This window comes from Pholis gunnellus (assembly GCF_910591455.1).
Source record: "Pholis gunnellus genome assembly, chromosome: 24".
Classification (NCBI taxonomy): Eukaryota; Metazoa; Chordata; class Actinopteri; order Perciformes; family Pholidae; genus Pholis; species Pholis gunnellus.
The window spans coordinates 6,609,175-6,630,152 of NC_136551.1; the positions used below are offsets into that span (position 1 = coordinate 6,609,175).

The following is a 20,978-nucleotide window of genomic DNA, read 5'->3' on the forward strand; positions in this document are numbered from 1 at the left end:
GAAGTAGAACTGCATCATTCTGAGGCGAGTGTGTGTGTGTGTGTGTGTTTGTATGCATAAGTTCATATATATGTGTGTAGGTGTATAAATACATGAATAATATTTATTTTCCTTGGACAAACAGCCAAGCGTTACTATTTGCTTTGGTTGTGTGTGTGTGTGTGCGCGCTTTGCTCTGCCTCCATATGAAATCCTTTAAACCTCATTTATACGCATATTCACATAGATTCAATTCTCACCTACAGGAACCGGTTAGAGCAGGTGTTAAAGGCTCTCTGAAGACAGATTGAGTTACTCATGCTTCTCTGTTCACAGATTTTTAGGATAAGTCTGATGTTATTCTGTATTCTTCTTATTGTCAACAAATCCCATGACAAGATCCATTCCAACAATGTGTGTGTGGCTCACAAGTCCATTGGTTCCCACTAAAGACATGCATCTTTAAAGGCTGTTCACAAATACAGTTTGATTTTAGGAAAGTCTTTTCCTAAAATAGCCCGACACTGTAGTTTTGAGCAAACGCTACTTGGAGGAGGACACGGGGCATTTGTTGGGGACTATTTTCAGAGTCAGATTCATCCACGCTTGGTGCTGTAGTGAGTGTGGAAGGTGAATGTGGGCTTGAGCCAAAATAAAGTGGTGACGAAGGCACATGTCAGCCAGTGCAATAGAGAGGCTCATTGATTTGTTGAGAAATAAGTGAATGAACATTCATTGCTGTTCTGTGAGAGTCAAACCACAATGATCTGATTTGGTGTTCAGAAACATGTAGAATATTCTTATCCTTTGTGATTTATCACTATAGTCACTTTAAGAACTCAAGATACTGAGTCAGTAAGTTGATGGACTGAATGAATAGCGATCAAACAGAACTGAGTAGCAAAGTGACAGGCTGAGAAACTCTTGTCTGTATTTTTGTGCAGGTGCATTTAAATCTGTGCATAAGCGCGCTACTCACAAGGGAACAGAGCTAGGCTAAAGGCTAACCTTTTATCCTGCTTGCTAACCGTTACTCCTTAAAAAATACCTAAGACTGGATTTAAAAACCAAGTGGGAGATGAGATAGTGCTGCGCTCTTTACAGAGAGATGGCTGAACATCATGTGATAAATCACAAGGTGTTGGTGTGTGCATTTAGACCGCGGTGCATTTAGACCGCAGACCTCAGTGATGTCAGCCGTAGGTTTGAGCCAAACAAAGCTCAAAGTGGGCGACTCCAGCAGCCATCTGACCAGTGATGACACAGCCTATTCCAAAATGGGCAAAGATGTGCAACGTGGATGGAGCTAAGTCGGGCCAATTGAAACTACCATGCTAGCGAAGACTAACAAGCTAGTAAAAAGCTATGTGCCATGCTAATCTTCATGTTGTGTTGACAGCCGGCTAACGTTAACTCTGTGGTCTAGTTCCTCCCGGTTAGTAATAATACTAACGTTAGAACTTCACTCACTAAAAAAACTGCAGTTCTGACTTCTTCCATCAATCAATCAATCAATTTATTTGTCACATGAAATCGTTCAAGTTAAGGTTACAACTCCAATGAAATGCTATCCTGTCAGCTCCTTCAGTTTGTGCATTGACATTAAGGTTATTCATCATAAAGCACACGGCTCCTCCTTTCTTCTTGTCCGAGTCCTCTGTTTGTCAGATACGTATATAGAACAAGAGTCCTTGAATGGCGCAGTGGGGTATTCCAGGATTAAGCCAAGTTTCACAGACATTACATCACAGGTCCTGATATCCCCTGGAAAACTGTTACGGGCACGTATGTCATCCTGCGGCAGTCCATCATTCAACAGACACACATTGTCCAGCAGGATGTGAAGTGTACAATTAACTGCCCAGCAAGCCAATAGAGGACGTCTGTGTCACCAAGAACCTTGGATGACCACAGAGACATGGTAGCCCGCAGATCAACAAGAACCTGAATCGAGCCATCATGATAATGAAGCCGGCTCATCTAAAGGCACTTCCATGACCACAGGGACACAAGTCGCATCTGGCAGAGAATACAAACTATCACAGACTATGAGACTGCTCCTCCACCCTGTGATGATAATATTGACTTCATGAATGACTTTAATAAGTATTTTGGATGGTTCGAGGCACTCAGCGACACACCTGCGAGGAAAGCCACCCCTCATCAGGATGATCACTCATCATAGTAAACTCACGGAAGACTGCAAGTCCTAAAAATGTACCAGGCTGTGTAAAACTGGCCCATTGGGCCTGAGCACCCCCCTCTGTAACTGGCCTATGGACTTCCTCACAGACAGACCCCTGTCAGTACGGGTTGGAAACAACTTTTCCAACACCATCTCAGTGAACACTGGTTCCCCTCAGGGCTGTGTCCTGAGTCTACCAATGTATAGTCTGATCACCCACCACTGTTGAGTCAAGTTCAGAACAAACCACATCATAAAGTGACACAACAGTAGTAATCCTGATCAGGGTCCACAAGGAGCTGGCTCACAGGGAGAAGGTGGAACAGCTAGTGGACTCCTGCAACACCAACAACCTGTCCCTGTCCCTGAATGTCAACTAAACCAAACCGATCATTGCTGACTTCAAGAGGCTTCACTATAGCAAGTATAAACCAACTTTAAGGGACAACCTGACCTGGACCCTCAACTCCTCATCTCCAGCCAAGAGAGCCCAGCAGCTCTTGCACTTGCTGTGAGGGATGAAGAGAGCACAACTCCCCCTCCCATCTATTCGGGACTTAACACACACACGCTGCCGGACCAAGGCCACGAATGTTTTCGTAGACTCCTCCCACCGCTATCATAGTCTGTTTGCACTTCTGTCCTCTGGCCAAATATAACGTGGCAAACGGTGCAGAACGACCAGGTTCTGCAGTAGCTTCCTTCCCCAGTTTGATAAAAGGAAATTTAAAAAAAGACACCCAGACATCATGGTTAGATGTCTTCTTTAGTGTCATGAAGACATATAGGCTCAATGTGAAGCCTGTTCACCACTCCCCGACTCAGTGGCAATCCTTACTGTTTGCATAACCGAAAGCATGATGAACATGTGACTGCGTATCAAATGGTTACCATATTACGATAGTTTTGTTCAACCCCTTGAATTAAAGCAGAAAGTCAGCACTTCAATTGCATTTAATGTGACCGGGCACGTTGCATCACTAAAGTTAATTGACTCTTGCGAACAGCAGAGTGTAGGAGGCCGTTTGGTGTGAAGCCTGGAACTGTCATCTGACTTTAATTATCTGATGTCTCCAAGCTTTTAAAACAACAATGCAGACAATATTACAATGTGGTAAAATAAGCATTTACCGGAACAGCTTATTTCTCCTGGCATTTCAGCTGCTCTGTGGGTATAAAATGTTAACATATAGAGATTAGCATTGAGAATAGAAATGAGGGAATAAATAAAGGAACTGGTACAATGTGAGTACAGGCAGAGCAACACAACCCGCTGATCCTAACAACACTTCCCTTTAGCGTTTTGTGAGCGTGCGCGCACGTTTGTGAGTGCGTGTGTGTTGGCGGGCTGATTTGCAATGCTGAGTGCACCGAGTGGGAGGATGAGGAGGAGAGATGAGACCGAGAGGCAGGGGCAGAGTGAGGGAGAGATGGGTTTGGAGTCAGAAAAACAGTGGATGTAGAGCGAAATGCATGTGAGAGCACCGGGAGTCACAGCGATCCACCGAACTCCGACACACACAACAGTGTGAGCGCTTTGCCCACGCAGGGCCAGAGGTGAACGTTATTCCTCCCACTATAATTACCTCTCTCCTCTGCTCTCTATCCCTCTGTCTCTCTGACAAACACACCGAAACACACCTACACACCAAACATTTTGTTTTCTCAAATGATTTTTGAGCTGATAGCTTCAGTTTACACTTCAGCATCAGGTGAAAACCTGTTAAAGCAGACACAATCAGGCTCTCAGCTCCGGGAAGCTCTGAAATGTTAGAGGTTTATTTCAGGACAGGAAAACTTTGTGAATTGGACTATTTCTAGGAGATGTTGCAGTCTATGACAGAAATGCATTTTCATATTGGTTCTTACATTTAGTGTGTTTAACCTAAACACAGAGGAACCCGGACTGAACAACTGAACGTCTTTATCATACTGCATGTCAGGGCACAGGACATGTTTATCACTGTGGTGAATGTTGATGGAGGTCCAACTACAGGACTAATGAGTATCCCTAAATAAGAACAGAGATCGCGTATACAATAGGAGGAGCTTGAGATTAGATTGTTTTGTCAACTCCTGTCAATCTAAGCTTCATGTCAACATGGATGAGAGATCCCAGAGAGGCTCAGAATCATGGAACATTTGGACATCTGCACTTCAAACTCACCATGTGATCAGTCAAAAGAACAAGCCAGATTAGTGGTTGGTTTAGACTTGCTGTAGGTTTTGATTGATAATTGAGCACCAGAACAACTCTAGACAGATGCACCGCTATTCCAGCAGATTTCCTACTCTGCATGGTAACCAAGCAACCTCTCACCACTTCCTCTACTCAACGGCCGACACAAGCAGATTCCTTGATCAAAATGAATTTGTGGCTGTATAAAACATCTGGTCACATCACACAGTATTGTGTAACGAAGCAGTCACGCACATTGTTGGTTTCAACTTGTTTATTTCTCTACACAGTTCTTGGACTTTCATTTCAAATATTCACTCTGAAAACTTCAAACTTTCAACAAGCCATTATACTCCTCTTTGCAATTATCTATTACTTTTGAAATGCTGAGCACTTGATTTTTTCACATTTCTTTAAAACAATAAAGGTTACCATAGAAATGTGCACTCCTGCACCTGTTTGCATGGGACTCATACTTGACAGTTTAAATAAATTGCTTTGGAAGACATTTAAATGTAATGGTAGAACATCCTGAGCATGGTAGAACATCCTGAAGTCAACCACCACTTCCTTCATCTTACCAGTGTTAAGCTGCAGGTGGTTCAGCCCACACCAATAAATCAAGTTAGAAGGGTCATTTTCTCATAGACTTCTATACAACAGAGGAGTCGCCCCCTGATGGACATTATGTTGCTTTGCAGTTTCCTCACCTGATGAGAATTTGGATCGCTTGGTTCGCCAGGAGCTTGTCCTACTTTGACACCCCATCAGAATGCTTTCCTTCTCCTTTTCTCTTCCTGTGGCGTTATCTCACTTATGCCCATTATCTCAGTGTTCAACTCTTTCTTTAGCAAGGATCCAAACTTGCCAGACTAGTGAATGCAGGTCATAAAAAGGTTGTGGCTCATTGACATTCAAAGGCAGGCAGTCATCACTAGCTAACATATGGCCATTAAGGGTAAAGTTGTGAGTGTTTTCAATCATCATTTTATCTCTGAAAGTGCATTATGGGAAAATGTGTTCCAAGTTCAGAGTTGGTACTGCCTCTTGATACACGGCAGAGGAGGTTCACATTTAGGAAAGAATGTGTATTAAGAATATAATTGAGGGAAAACTATTTCTTTTTGAAAACAATATGAATGTCTCAGAAGCATGAACAGACCACATGGATCCCGTCTCCTCTATGAACCTGGGCCTGTGGCTGTCTGGAGGCTGAAGACCTCAGTGGATGTTCTGACTTCTGTACAGGAAAGACTCAGTGTTGACGTTTGAGTTTGTTCAGTGACTTTGTTTCCTGTGTTCTGCTGTAGTTCTTCCCAGAGGCAGCGAGTGAACAGTGACAGCTCTGCTGGTGAAGCTTTAACACACAACACAAAACCTGTGGCCAGCAAACTCAGCAGGTTAGTATACTGTTTGACACACACACCAGTGGCGGGCCGTGCATTTTATACCTGCACGCCCCCTTCATTGAGGCAGAGTACTGTTTGCTCCCCTCTGTGCTTCTTCACTGCGGTTTCTGTCAGATCAGCAAGACTGAATAAGTTCTACACACACGTGAAATACATGCCTATTCTATGGAAAGAAAGGACATATAATACAAGTGTCAACAAATATTACAGTGGTGACAAACAATGAGAAAGCAAAAGGCACGCGCTCAACCCAGTTTGTTAGGGATTGGGCAATCTGAGGTGAGGCACAGCTTGTCGCTGCCTCACCTCGCGTGTCTCCTCTGTTTGAACAGGACATGAGCAAATTCAGCGACTTTGACTATAAACATGCTTAAAATGATTGAAATCATACAGAAATTACATTTATAGCACAGATCAGTAGATAAATATTGTTTATTTTATTTTATCATTATTAGTTTTTTACTTTTCATGACAGGTGTGGCTCTGCCTCCCCTGACTGCACGTCCCTGACACACACACACACACACACACACACACACACACACACACACACACACACACACACACACACACACACACACACACCTGTAGAGGGATGATGGCTGTATCTTTAGTGTACAACACACTAACACAATGGGGGATTTCACAAGTTGTCATAACAGAACAAACAGGCAAACAGACACTGAGGCATATGTCTTAGATACAGCTTAGATACAGACTCAATACTTCATGTCATTTTGAGTGTAGGAGGAACAATATTGAGCCCTTCATGTCAAATTCCTTCCTCTCTAAATGTGTATTTTATGTTTGCTGTCACTGAGCTGTCTCTGGTTTGTGTGCTGCAGGGCGGGCTGCATCCATCGCTCCAACACCACTGCTGCTGATTTTAAACCAGGACAGAGGTCAGTACATGTATCTGTACTGTTATTTAGATCAACGAATCGTCAACACATCACAGGAATGAAACAACACAATGATCTAAAGAATGAAATAACATTTAAAAAATGATAATTCCGTGTACATCTCTCTTTTATGTTAATGAGGTACAAACAGCTGTGAGTATAATGAGTCCAGAACAAAAGTTGACACACAGGATCCCACACAGTGTCTGCTGTCTGTGCTTGTAAAAGTTTCACTAACGATACAAGAAGCAGCTTTCTCAGTAAGGACCACTATACCAGGCAGCTTGGTCACTGACTTGGTCACCACCTCGTTACATTAAGCTGCCACAAGAGGGGTGATGTGATGTCAGCATGGTCTGTAGTTGGTTTGAGTGTGTTCTACTCCAACTTTTCCTTCATTAACAACCCCTTGTTAGTTCTTGTGATATGGTCAGTCACATTCTTCTGCTCATTAAAACATACTGGTACTCTGCTCATTAAAGCTTGATGGACTGACAAAAAGAGTACATGCACTTTTTTCTGCTGTACCCTGAACAGACCTGTGTGTGTGTGTGTGTGTGTGTGTGTGTGTGTGTGTGTGTGTGTGTGTGTGTGTGTGTGTGTGTGTGTGTGTGTGTGTGTGTGTGTGTGTGTGTGTGTGTGTGTGTGTGTGTGTGTGTGTGTGTATGTCAGGTCTGTGTGGTCCCTCCATCACACACTGAGTATCAGTATCAGTTGTTCTAAGCACAAGGATTTATTCAAAATGATCAAATAAGAAATTATTTGAATCTTTACAGAATTATAATAACACATTATAGATATTAACCATGTTATAATACTAAATATAATCATGAAATGATTTACAGTCAAAGTCAAATCATGTATATCAGTAAATTATAGGTTCTACTAAACAGGTTGCCAGATATACAAACAAATCAATAGAAGACATGTTTCTGGCTCGTAATGACAGGTGATACATTTTACTGTCATCATCTCACATTTGGACATTTCAGATCCAGGCTGCATTTTCATTAAATTGGGAAATGTCCGTTTGTCAGGGCCTGGTGTTTAGGTCATGGGGTGAGGACATGTAGCTGTGACTCTGTCTCCTGTCTGCTGTATGTAATTATGTGTATGTCTGCTGAAAGATGTAAAGATGCACGAGACAGTGTATCAATGCACGTCAGCGATAATGGAGGCATCCCATGGAAAGACCTAAAACTAACATCCTTTAAGACTCTCTGACTTCTGGCTCACTCATGTATTTTACCTATGGCACAGAGGAATAAGATTTATCAGGCGATGATACATACAGAGCTAGTAGGAAGGAGGATCCTCCACCCTCCACGTATAATAGAGTTCTAGCAACCCTGTCGTACAATGACAAATAAAAACCTTGTATGTTGGTCTACTCCATTTGAAACATGTTGACTGTGTGTCCTTTAATATTCCATCTACTGCTGATGGGGTCACACAATTCCGCATTTCCACAGTGTACGTTTCACTCTGAAACACTCAACATGCTTGCCAACGGACTGCTGTTGCGTCATTTCAAATTAGCCGGCAGATATGCCTAACTATCTTATGTGTTTTCCAACGTAACTTCAGTTCACATGTAAACATTGATGGTCTCTGGATCTCAAAATGGCGGCTGCACTCTGACCTTCAGATTGACACCTCATTTGACCCAATAGGAGCTTCCATGTCCTGTCCACAGCCTACAATAGCCAACGAGAGTCCGCGTTTAAGGAAAGTGCCCGCCCCTCTTCTTTCGTGTAAAGCTTGAGCCAATTGCAACCAATCGTTCTGATGACTGATGCTTCGTATAGCCAATGAAATTTCGAAAATAAGGATATACAGCTTCAGGGGTTAGATTTAGAGACAGAACACGGAAGTAACCTGCATAACCGCGAGTCAGGTCGCTGTGTCCGTGCTTTAAATGCAAAATGTGTTTTTTGAGAGCGTTGGAGAATTTAGGAAAGTGAATAATGGTGAAATAACTAATAAATTACTGTATTTGGACATAAATAAACTTTAGAATGAATTATGAATACACATTTTTTCACAGCCTAGGTATGTTACCATGGGTCTCCAAATGGCCTTTTTTGGAAAGCGCCTAGACATACCCGTAGTAAAACATGTGTAAAATATTCATATTCTGTGGTATTGTTATCAAATTTGAACTTGGACTAGGTAAGGCTTCATGCTGTGGTCCCATTGTGTTTTCCAGCTAATAAGTCCCAGCTATAGTCATCTGCAGGCGGAAATAAAAACCTTCTACTTCAGTGTGTTCAAACTTCTGTTACTCAATGCCAGTAGCACTTACAGTGATTCTGAAATAACGTCAGTGTTACCTTTCAAAAGAGACCAAAACCATGCATGTACTCCAAATGGTTCAAGAACAGCTTTCAATTTACTTTGGGTATGCCTTGGAGAGGCGTTTTAGGCTCATTTTACTGGAGTGGTAACCGGTTAAAAGGAATGGGCCTTTGTGTTTTTTATGCATACCAATAAACATGTTGTAAATGATTATTATTATTATGAAGAACTGAGTAGATAAAAGACGAGTTGTGCAGGTGTGTTTGTGGTTGTGCATGATTGTGTGTATTTCAAAGTGAGAATTGTAAATGCTGTAAACGTAGAGTGAACTGAAAGAGTAACTGGCTGAACAGCTCTTCTGTCTGTGTTGGTCCCTTTTGTCCAGACAGGAAAAGGGCCAAAAGACGAGTGAGACGGAGAGGGAGAGAGAAAAAGGTAACACACACACACACACACACACACAAAATTAAATGAATCTTAAAATCAAGCTCTGAGCCGGAACATCAGGTCTGACAAACTACCTATAGGACTCAGGGATGTGTGTTGTGGGTAAGAGAGAGAACCGGACAGACTGTTGTCGTCTCTGACACATATTTTCTCAGCCTGTATCTCCTTGCGCTCACTTTGCATGCTGGGAGTTGGGTGTGTGGGAGCCTGAGCTGTCTTTTCTGTCAGCATCACTGGTTTTATTCTCTTTCGGGAACTTGCATGTTTCCACTTCATGATCTGGTTCACTTAGTTCTTTTTCTTTGGCTGTGTGTTTGGAGCAGCTTTGAATTTGATTCCTGTTTTGCCGTTTCACATTTGGGGGCTGAACACAACCCAGTTCTTCCTGTCAGTTAAAGTGTTTTTGGAAATCAGTTCTGCAAAAGCAAATGGTCCAGTAGTGCTGTAGTTTCTAAAAGGAAGGATAATTCTTCTTATTGTATGATAATAATTTATGATACCAGTGTCACCTTAATACATTTCAGTTGATGGATTGACTAGGACTGTAGGGGTGAACCGAACAATACGTTTGAATAATACTATTGCATTTGGAAAATGCAGAAGCTTAAATTGTAGGAAATATAATGCGCTCAACAAGGCAAACCACCCGGCGTAACAGACAACATGCTGTCTGACACGTCCACCACGGAAGAAAAACATTCTACTCTGGTGAGCCACGTTTGTTCTGGGAGAGGCGCGCTACGCTAAACTAGCTTAGAAGGAAAACCAACAGCAGCACACACGCTACAAACTCTCCCTGCAGCATTTAGGTAGCTATTCCCTACCCATTCAAACAGGGCTAAAGGTATATTTATAGCCGTACCTGAACGCTCGTCGACCTGGACATGGGCGACCTCAGATGGCCTCAGTTTTCATGAAGCCGTAGATGAAGATGATACACACACGCACACACACACACACACACACGTCACTTGCTCCATTGAACTCTGTTTGATGCAGTCAACCTGTTTGACCCCTATGGGAGCTGTCTGTGCCCAATTTATGAGTCTGTGTGAGACAGAGAGGGGGGGGGGGGGGGGGGGGCAGGTCTTTGCATAGCCTCTACATTTTCATAAATCTACTCTCTTCCTCTTTTCGCTTCCTCTCCTCTTCCTCTTTTATCTTCTTTTCCTCTTCCCCTCCTCTTCCTCTTTTCTCTTCCTGTCCTCTTTTCCTCTCCTCTCCTCTCCCTCTCCCCTGTTCCTCTCTTCTTTCTTCCCCTCCTCTTCCTCTCCTCTGCTCTCTTCCTCTCCTCTCCCTCCCCCCTCTTCCTCTCCCCTCTCCTCTCTCCCTCTCCTCTCATGTCTTAAGACTGGCTCTCATTTTCTCTGGTTTACTTAATTCTTTCCGTGGGCTGAATTCATTTAATTCCTACATCCAGTGTGTGTTGGGTTTTGTGGTCTGTGTGTTGTTTTTGATTTATCTTGCAGCAGCAAAAGCTCTTAGAGAAGTTTGAAGTCTGCTCTCTCGCCCCCCCCCCCCACACACACACACACACACCCTCACACTAAGCCTAACATAACTGGATTAGGACTCAGCTATTCAGAGAGAGAGGAGTGAGAGCAAGTATTGAGGTCAACCTAATAAACATTCATCTAATATGTCAGCCTGGCTTCAGCAGTACACAGTAACTATGACATTAACATGCCATGTTGTCTGTGTTTGATGAGGACACTTTTATTGTCTTTCTCTAATTCACTAGCTGCTACTGTATTTACTATTTTAGTTCTGTAATGAATATTGTACATCACAATATGCACTTCTGGTGAGTCTCCACAAAATATTAAACTGAACATTAAAGGTAGGATTTAGGTAGGACTGCAATAAATGACCATGAGCCACAGTTTCCTGTAAAAAAGACGATAATTTCCATGATGGTATTGCAGCTCAACAAGCACTATGCCTAAATCTCTGCTTCTGTTTGCATCTGTTTCATCAGAACGGATACTATGACCGAATAAGAATCAATTAACATCAAGAAAAAAACCCATATCGAGGTAGTAGTATAAAACTTAGAAGAGTAATTGCACACTGACACACTGTAAAGTAAATGACATGACTGTACTGTGGTGAAACACATCAATGCTGGTGTTAATATGAACATTTCTTACCAAATCCGTACTGAAAATGGCTCAACACAACATAGTCGCCCGGTCGGTATGTATCCAAAAATAGAATGTTAACGCCCACTGAGCAAAAATGTGCCTCACACGTCCATGTACTACCCCCCCCCCCCCCTTCTCTCGGCCCCCTTGCCCACTTTTTCAGCAATGTTTTCAAAATGTGCTGCATGATACTGTTGTGGGTGTGGTTTGACAGAATAGGATTGACAGTGACCAAACGAGACGCCAACTGTCAATTCTGATTCAGTGGCTGCAGAATCCTGAGTGGTGCATGGAAGTACGTGACATCACCTATTTCCAAATGAAATCCCCGACAGTTGCCTGTGGCTTCTTAAAGATGCTCATTGCTGCCTGTTAGTCTGTTAAACTTGGAGAACAGAGCACGTGAAGGTTCCTCAGTGACACATGGAGCTCAGGTTACCATTCAGTGATACTCTGAGATTTATAGAGTCCTGTGAAATAAACTGGCTTACTCTCTGTCTGTCTCTCTGTCTCTCTCTCTCTGTCTCCCTCATGATGCTAGAGATGTTGATTGAGTGTGTGAAGAACAAGGACGACAAGAAGGTGAGTGACAGTTTCATTAGCCAATCAATCAATCAATAGAAGAAATCTTATAATTATTTTATTTGATGAATACCGTTGATTATCAATTCAAATGTAGTTATTGTAGAAAGGGTCCAGGATGCTTCCAAAGTGCATTGGATGCATTGTGGGAAGAAGTCTGGATTTTGAGGGCGTTCTCTTCACTTGATTGATCTGAAAGATGTTGCTTGTGACAAACCCACTAACTCTGCAGAACGTTGAGCCTCTTTCACTGGTTTTCAATGAAAGCGCTCTGATGAACCCACTGCACTCTACCCGCTCAGGACCAAGCAGACTAGCTGGTGAACATGGAGGAGCATTTAGCATCTAAAGAGCCAGATATTTTCCTCAGGAGGTGGTAGAGACCAAAAACAGAGCTTAGAGAGACAATGTTTGACTTAACTTCATCAGGTGAACTCTAACAGAACTCTATATGAATGCTAATGTTGCTCTGTGACTGCATGATGTATAAATAAGCAATTGTTTGACTTTATCTGGTCATATTTCAGATGATGTGTTTTAACTTGTTCTGCTGGAAGATAAAACAACTAGTATAGCTTTAAGTTCTTCTGTTCATTTTTGTAGTATTCAATCAAAATGTTGCTCCATATTACATCTTCTTTACCTGTATAAAGCTAATTTAACTCCTATTTCACCAAAAGCTGCAGGAGCTGCACCTGAAGGGGGCGGACCTCACAGTGCTGGACTCATCCGGCTGCAGTTTGCTGCACCATGCCGCCGCCACAGGGAGCAAAGAGATGGTCCGCTACATCCTTGACAATGGTAACTGTAGCATACAACCAAATGTTCTAATTAGATTTAATGAAATTGTATTGTAGTTCTAATACACCAGGCTTCTGGACCTCCATGAGAGATGTCAGAGTAAAACATGGTGTTTATTACAGTTACTTGATGTATATCACATATTTACATACAGTCTAGATTTGGACAAAATTCAACGACTGTAAATCATGTTTCTATTGGTTTTAAAATGTGTTTGGCATTTAAAGTCATTGTAAAAGGTTCAGTGTACGGAATAAGTAATGTCTACCTATGCAGAGTGAAGTATCTCTCCCTCTGTGTGTGTTGGTATCAGCTTCTCCTCTCTTTGTTGAAATACAGGTCCAGCCGACTGCCTGTTCTGATGATATGAAAAGTTACTCCTCATTTTTTAATGCATTTTCCTCCCTATGAAAGTCAGAGAAGTTGGTGGTTTGGGTTAAAATAACCACAGGGTGCTGTAACTACAGTACGCCGGTTACGTGTCAAATAAATCAACGCTCTGCTCTGCTCTCATACAGCAGTTACAGCTGATAACGCCGTCCCGACCGATGGAGTCGTGGAAAGGTAGCACCCACCCTCCAGTTCCCCCTCAGGTTAACACTGTTGGCACCTTCGAGCCTTACCATGTTGAGAGCCGTTGAGAGTGAATCGAAATGCTCCCAATCTTGTATTTAGCACCTTTTAATCATTACAAATGTCAGTACTACTCGTATGAGACAGAATGAGAACTGTGGTTGCTGCTGCCTGTAGCACCTGCTGTACTGTAGTCATCTAATGCAGAACGGGTGCATATGAACTTGGACTTGGTTGGAACTCGACTGATAGGAAAGTAATACCAGTGGGGAATTACAAGATCAATGTTCCATGTGACAGTATCAATCAGTTGTTCATGATGAGATATTTATTATGTTTTCCAAATGCCATGAACATGAATACATTTGGAAAATACAACTATGAACTTTAACTATGAACAGACTTTGTACAATGTGTTGTTACACAGTAGCTAGGAATGAATGATTTCAGCATGATGATATTTTGTTTAGTTAAAGTTGTATTAATCACCATCTCATCATCATCAGATGCCACCGTCGTAAGGAGAATGAATTCATTCAGTTCATAGAAAAATACATTGATTGCCTTTGTAGTGTACCATTGACAGGGTCCTGTTGGACGTCTGTACAGTAATCTCATCTGTCTGTTTTCCAGTTCCTAGTGACCTGCTCGATGTCACAGAAAAGCTACAGTAAGTACAGTCATGGATACCTTAATCCCCAAGCATTCAACAGTTTAAGGATGAAAGTTTATTTAAACAAATGAGTAAAATGGTGATCTTGAGGTTGTTTTGTTTCGACCATAGTTCATTTAGTTTGAATGGACACACCGTAGGTGAAAGTGTGGCTGAGAAAAACATTGTCCTGTTACTGCAGCACCAGCTTTGATGATGTTCCACTGGGCCCTGGTCTGTCTATATGTGCTGTGTTTACCAAATGTTAAAGAGAATAAACATAAGACACCAAACAAAAGCCGTAACGCACCTGATCATCAACGCTCTCAGAAGACCATGAGAGTTGCTGATATCTCATGCTCGCTCTCTCTGTTTCTGACCACCAGTGGAGAGACGGTTCTTCATCGAGCTGCATCTCTGTGTCACAGGACCATCTGTCATTATCTGGTAGAAGCAGGAGCCTCACTGATGAAGACAGACCTACAGGTAGGTTCTGATCACACTGTGTATGTGTGTGGAGTCCAATGTTTACGAGCCAAAATAATCCTCTTTTTAAAGGAGGACAAGTCCTAAAGTTCATTGGTTGAACCCAAATATATGGTTTAGCAGTTTAGCTTCCTAGGTACTTTGTATTTGGACGTACCTCAGCAACTTGCTTTGCACAATTATCCAATAAATGTGATAAAACTAAAATAATCTGAGCCTTTTGCCCTCTTGTCTTCCTCCTTTTGAAAATTGCTCCATATAGGTGCTTGAGAGGATTTGAACGGCCAGCACTACTGAATGCAGTTCATTCCATAGTGATTGAGCTTTGGTAATAGGATGATCGTTCTTTTGTAACAACTTTGTACCAAATAGTCCGGACCAGGGAGTTAACCTATCTCTTCACCAGCTTGGTTTATCTCTTGCCTCAGACTTAGTAACCATGTCCTCACGTACCTTACATTGATAGCCCAGAAGTATCATTTTAGATTGGGAAGAGAGAATCCCCCTCTCCTACAAGCCTAGTTTCAAGGGCAACAGATCATCCCAAGTGCTGACTTCTGGACCCAAATCTGCAAAAACATCTTCCCTATGTCTACCAACATAAATACTCATTCAATACAAGAGTATTCATATAGAACACTATACAGTGAATGTTCAAAATGGGTTTTAAAGACTCAAAATAAAAATGACTACTACAAAACATAAATATTATTTAATGGGTTCTGCACCTCGGGTTGGGAGGATTCCAGCTCTCCACCTGTACTTTGGGCTTGCTCCCTTGATGGTTGATCTGGTGCCTGCCCCGCTCCTCAACTTTCTAAGCTGCCATCTCCATGGAGAGCCCACGTGACCTCATCCATTTCCAAAGATACTCAAATCTTTGTCACTTGCTAAAGCCACCAAATCCAAAGCAGTGAAAGAGGCAGAACAAAGCTGAGCTGTGGCAATCACCATTGCAGCGATCACTGTCAATCAAGCATTCACAAACCAATATTGTTCTGTCTAAATATGTTTTTAACTGCTGACTGACCCACTTCATGGCGGTAACGGTATCGGTAGGCTGGACCGGAAGATGTGCTCCAGTTGTCATGGTATCTCACTACTCCACCTTCCTCCGCCTGTGAGGGATGGCTGAATGGCTGATTCAGGACAGATTGTGAATGAGCTCTTTGCAGGGTGACTGGAGGGAATCACGGGAGTATGTCCATCCAATCTGCATGACTTTAGAGACTTGGAGGAGTCTCCAAAGTCGACTGGTCGGTGGTTCCTTCCTTCCTCCAATCCATTTACCGTTTACCATCTTAAATCTTAGATCTTAAGACCATCACGTGTTCCTCATGGTGTATTGTGACGCGTGCGTCAAGAATATGGGTTGATGGGGCCATTTCTACGAGCCATCTGGTCCTAATATAACTGGAGAGGTGTCTTTTTTTTCTGCAATAAAAGTGCGTTCACCTTGGTCATTGGGCCTTGATGTAGTTTTGCAGATAAACAGACAGTGAAGTTTGCACTGTGGGTATACTTCAACATGACTCTTAGAACCATGATGTTCAGTGAAAGTTCTGCTGCATTGGCTTTAGCCTTGTTCGGGTAAAGGTTAAGAACTAAGAACAACAACTCAGTCACCAAGTAGCAGACCACGTAAACTCAGAGAGCGGGGCCGACGAGTGCTGAAGCACTTATGATCTGCTGAACAGTTCAAAACTGGCTCTGGAAGCAACCTCAGCACACACACACCGTTCGTAGGGAGCTTTATGAAAAGATACACGAAAGCCTCACATCACAATGCTCAATGTCAAGCGCCTGAAGTGGTGTAAAGCCTGCCCCAACTGGAGTCTGGAGCAGTTGCGTTTTTTGGAGTGAAGAATCATGTTTCACTAGTCTGATAGACAAAGCTGGGTTTGGCGGATGCCAGGAGAACATTACCTGCCTACTGTAAAAATTGGTGGAGGAGGTCTGGGCTCACCACCCGAGTTCCAGTGAAAGGTCCGGCTGTCATTGCCAAAAAGTCCAACTCCATATTAATGTCAATGGATTTAGAATTGACTGTCCAACATGCTCATATATGTTGGCCAGCTCACTGACTTTGAGCCAGAAAGTGTGTGTTTGTGTGTGTTGGTCTCAAATATGCATCTTCTTTCATTCTTGTTCATTGTTCATTTTTCCATGGAGGATTCAACAGTGCAGATAAAGCTCCTAACTGGCTGGACTCAGCAATGACCTAGATACAGAGAGGGGAGAGAGGGAGGGAGAGGGAGAGGGAGGGAGAGGGAGAGGGAGAGAGAGGGAGAGAGATAAATGACTCGAGAAGAGAACACTATGATTTGGACATCGCTAAAGTACTCTGTTTTATCTTTACATCTCTGCACTCAACACTAAAGGTCTCTCTCTGTCTCTCTGTCTATCTTTCTCTGTCTCTCTCCCTCCCGAAGACAAATGCACACACACACACACACACACACACACACACACACACACACACACACACACACACACACACACACACACACACACACACACACACACACACACACACACACACACACACACACACACACACACACACACACACAGGACTCAACTAATTAGTCTGTTCTAGACTCTGGAAGTGATTCAGCTACCCCTTACAGTAGAATGTGTTTGTGTGTGTGTGTGTCCTCTCAAGGACACAAGCTGCTTATTTCATTTTGAATTCAGTTGTTTGTCATTACCTCATTTGTATTAGTTGGAGACAATGGTACTTTAACAACAGCCCTTTTCAGTCATAGAGGAGCTTAATGAAACACCACAATGTCTCTGGCTCAGAGAGGAGAGAGGGAATAAGACTCTAGCAAAGACTCTAAAGCCCGTGTTTATCACAGCTCACAGTGCAAACGTGTTAGTACTGTATGTTGTTAGTCTTGCGGTACCAGAGGTCCGACATCATGTTAACAACTCATCTTTGACATACTGTGACGTGCTGTGGAAAAGGACCTTCCAGCATGGAAGCTCAAATGGGAATCAGCTGTTGTAGTCTTATATTTTTCATTTTCAAAGATATGAGAAATGATAGAAAAAGATTTCCATAGTTTAGATGTGCTAAACTGGAACCACCGATCCTCTGATTGAAGGACTGCTCCACCTGCTCCACCACTGAGCCACAGTCGACTTTGGAGTCTCTAAAGTCATGCAGATTGGATGGACATACTCCCATGATTCCCTCCAGTCGCCCTGCAAAGAGCTCATCCACAATCTGAGATTGAGATATCCATGTAACTGTACCACTTTCCACAGTAAAAGCACCAGAGCTGTGCTGGATACAGACACAAGAAGGTCAGGGGAATGTCACGACAACCTGGCCTCTCATTATGAGACATTTTAATGTCAGCTGTAAATGTAGGGCTGCTGGCGGAAATAAAAGAACAGTTGAAATAATCTATAAGTGTAAATCTTTGTTTGTCTTCATCAGGGCGAGACTCCTAAGAACAGGGCAGAGAAGGCTCATGACTCTGAACTGGCGGCCTATCTGGAGAACAGACAGCATTACCAGATGATCCAAAGAGAGGACCAGGAGACGGCTGTCTGAAGCCGTTGACCTCTTCATGTCTCCTTCCTCATCCTCATGAGACTCACAGCAGCTCCTGAAGGCCTGGTACACAAATACCAGTGATGTGCATTTAATAATGATCGAGGCTGTGACTATAATGATGATTTAGAATCATGATTATAAATGACACAATGATGGTATTGAGAGTTACACGGAGGGTTAATGAGGGGAAGATAAACAGTAAGATTATGAGATGCTTTTTCATTTTGAGTGGCCCAGTAAAAAGGTGTTGGTGAAGTTGTGAAAAAAGTTTCGGGATGATCAGAATCCTGTGTCGGACTTTGAATAGCAATTTAAGGGAGGCCACTTGTTAGGACTTCTTCGTTCTCCAAAACGTTTTTTGTATCAAACAATTTTAAAGGACTAAAAGTGACCGTGCCATGTTTTGTGGGGCCGGACTCTCTCACTCGGTATCACAAAGTACATGCTAAAGTCATGGTTGAACATACTCAGGAAATGTAATTAATGTCGTACAACCATGGAGTCAAAACCTAGACTCAAAGTCTATGGCCCAGTTACTGTGGCTACAAAGTGCATTACACACCTTACCAAAATGTAATGCGTTCACTTTTTCTTTCCTATCTTTAGAGAATATGTTATGTTTGCGGTGTTTACATTTGGAATTTGACTTCATGGAAATCCGACTGTTAGCTTTTGTAATACCTTGTCACGGAGCAAAGTGTTTAACGTGTTGGCCTGATGGTGTTAAGGGCAGGGGGGTCATGAATATCAGGATCAGGTTTCATGGTAATCCAGTAGTTTAGACTGACGGTTAGACCAGAGACAAACGGGGGTTTGTTAAATTAATGAATTATTATGAATGATTTAAACCTCCCATCATTTATCTTTGTAACCTGCTAACCCTTACCCAGCCATACCAATGCATCAATATACTGTACATGCTGTAATTAGTTGGCTTATATCAACATATTCTAGAGATAATTATTATTCATAAATTGGAAAATAATCAACGTGATGTATTTCTGGTGCCTGCGCTGGAGGATTGGACTTCAGACTCCACTTAAATCTTTCTTTTCGTGACTTTTTGTGTCAAGTTAGATCAAATGGGTGTGTGTGCTCTAGAGAAAATGAAATGTTCATATTTTGTCAAGATTGTTTTAGTCTCAAATCATGCATTATGGATTATTATAGTTTGTTGTGCCAAACGTTACAGTACGCACAAATAATTGATGAGTTCAACATCTTTCGGACTCTACAGCAAAATGAAATATCAAACTCAAACCTCCGTTTCAATCTCATTAACTCCTTTGAAACTTCAAAGCTGTGAGAGCTTTTAAAGGCACAACCTTCAATCCAGATGGAAAGAACCCCCCCCCCCCCCACCACATAACAGAGGGAACGCTGTCTTCAGGACTAAAGAATCACTGAGCACATTCACATCCATGTCTGTGTTTACCAATCATGATCTTCACCAACTCTGACACCAGAGGATCACTTTCACTGCATTACTGCTGATCAGCTGACGAAGCTATCACCCTCGTGTGCTCAGGTAACTCAGTCTGTAGTGAACTGCAGAGAGGCTGAGATGTGGACAACTCGAGGACACGCCTGGATCTGCACGGTGCTCAACATCTGGACACCAAGTCAACACATTCAGAGACGAATTCCTTCCTTCATGTGTACAGCAAGCAGCAAGAGACACCAAGAGCCCAGAGACCTCCATGGAGACATGCTCCATGTGAACATCTTATGCTAAATATGATCAGAACTGGTCATCGATGCTCATGTAAACACTCATTACATGACGATGGTTTCCACACACAAAGCCTAGCATCTCTGCTCGTCTCATTCAGGAAGTCTGCATGCATTCTGCAGGTTTCACGGTCTGTCGGCTTGTAATGGCAGATCACACACTCTTTATTGGTAATATTTTAAGAGATGCATTTTTTCATTAATGTCTTTTGTTTGCATTTCCATTTGCCTGACAGCCAATTTAAGACTTGAGTGTACCAAAGAGCTTCGAAAATGTGTCCGTTCACCAGAATCCACAGACTTGACCAGCTGGACGTTCAGACCTCTGCTCTGTGTGAACCGACTCCGACATCATGAGATGCTGCTTAGCAAGTGGACTAATGCACAACCTTTTCAGTCATATTGCAGGATATAAAGTTACTGTGCAACAAGTCTTTTGAGGATTTGTGTCTTTGCTGAGTAAATTATTAGAAAGAACTCAGCTCAGCCACTGCTGGAATCATTAGTAAACCAAAAAGACTTGAGTCTTTGAATCATGTTCGTTTGCATGCCTGTGATGTGATTTTCTTCAGTTTAGCTTTGAATTGACAGTAAACTCTTGCATGTACTGTATCGCAGTGATGTAAAGCAGCTTTTTGTACATTTACACCTGTGGCCAGTCCAGTCTTTATTCTGTCATGTTCATGACTTATCTGGTGAACACATGGGTGTGCAACTGTCTTTTCTGTCTTTCTATTCCTGCATTTGTGGATTCAATTCTTTGGCATTTGTCAAATTTGTTTTTGAGATTAGTATGAAGACAATAAAAGAAGAAAGTGTATTTGTTTCTTTTGTCTGTTTTTAGATATGGAATTAAGCCAATTCAGCATTTAATGATTTCAGTTTTGAAACACATTAACATGTTTCTGAAAAGTTCAGATCGCAAAGCTCCTTCTAAGATTCAGACGGTCACACTTATGTGAAATAATGTGAACATCATTCAGCACTGTCCAACCTGAAGCCACCAGTATGGAGGGACACATTTTACATTTCAATATCTGTA

General features: G+C 42.4%; 1 protein-coding gene across 5 annotated transcripts in view; it reads left to right on the forward strand.

Moving 5' to 3' along the window:
• The window catches only part of dgkza (diacylglycerol kinase, zeta a), a gene marked incomplete at its 5' end in the record, with an annotated part of 77,038 nt that extends 56,282 nt beyond the window's left edge, over positions 1–20,756 (forward strand). For all 5 annotated transcript variants that reach the window (XM_079186050.1, XM_079186051.1, XM_079186049.1 and 2 more), the window contains 8 exons: positions 5,654–5,743; positions 6,598–6,654; positions 9,338–9,387; positions 12,085–12,125; positions 12,806–12,926; positions 14,133–14,169; positions 14,538–14,637; positions 18,086–20,756. In XM_079186050.1, coding sequence (XP_079042176.1) covers positions 5,654–5,743; positions 6,598–6,654; positions 9,338–9,387; positions 12,085–12,125; positions 12,806–12,926; positions 14,133–14,169; positions 14,538–14,637; positions 18,086–18,202 — 613 coding nt within the window. In that variant the 3' untranslated portion in view covers positions 18,203–20,756. The remainder of the gene's footprint in view (positions 1–5,653; positions 5,744–6,597; positions 6,655–9,337; positions 9,388–12,084; positions 12,126–12,805; positions 12,927–14,132; positions 14,170–14,537; positions 14,638–18,085) is intronic.
• Positions 20,757–20,978: the final 222 nt, after the last annotated feature.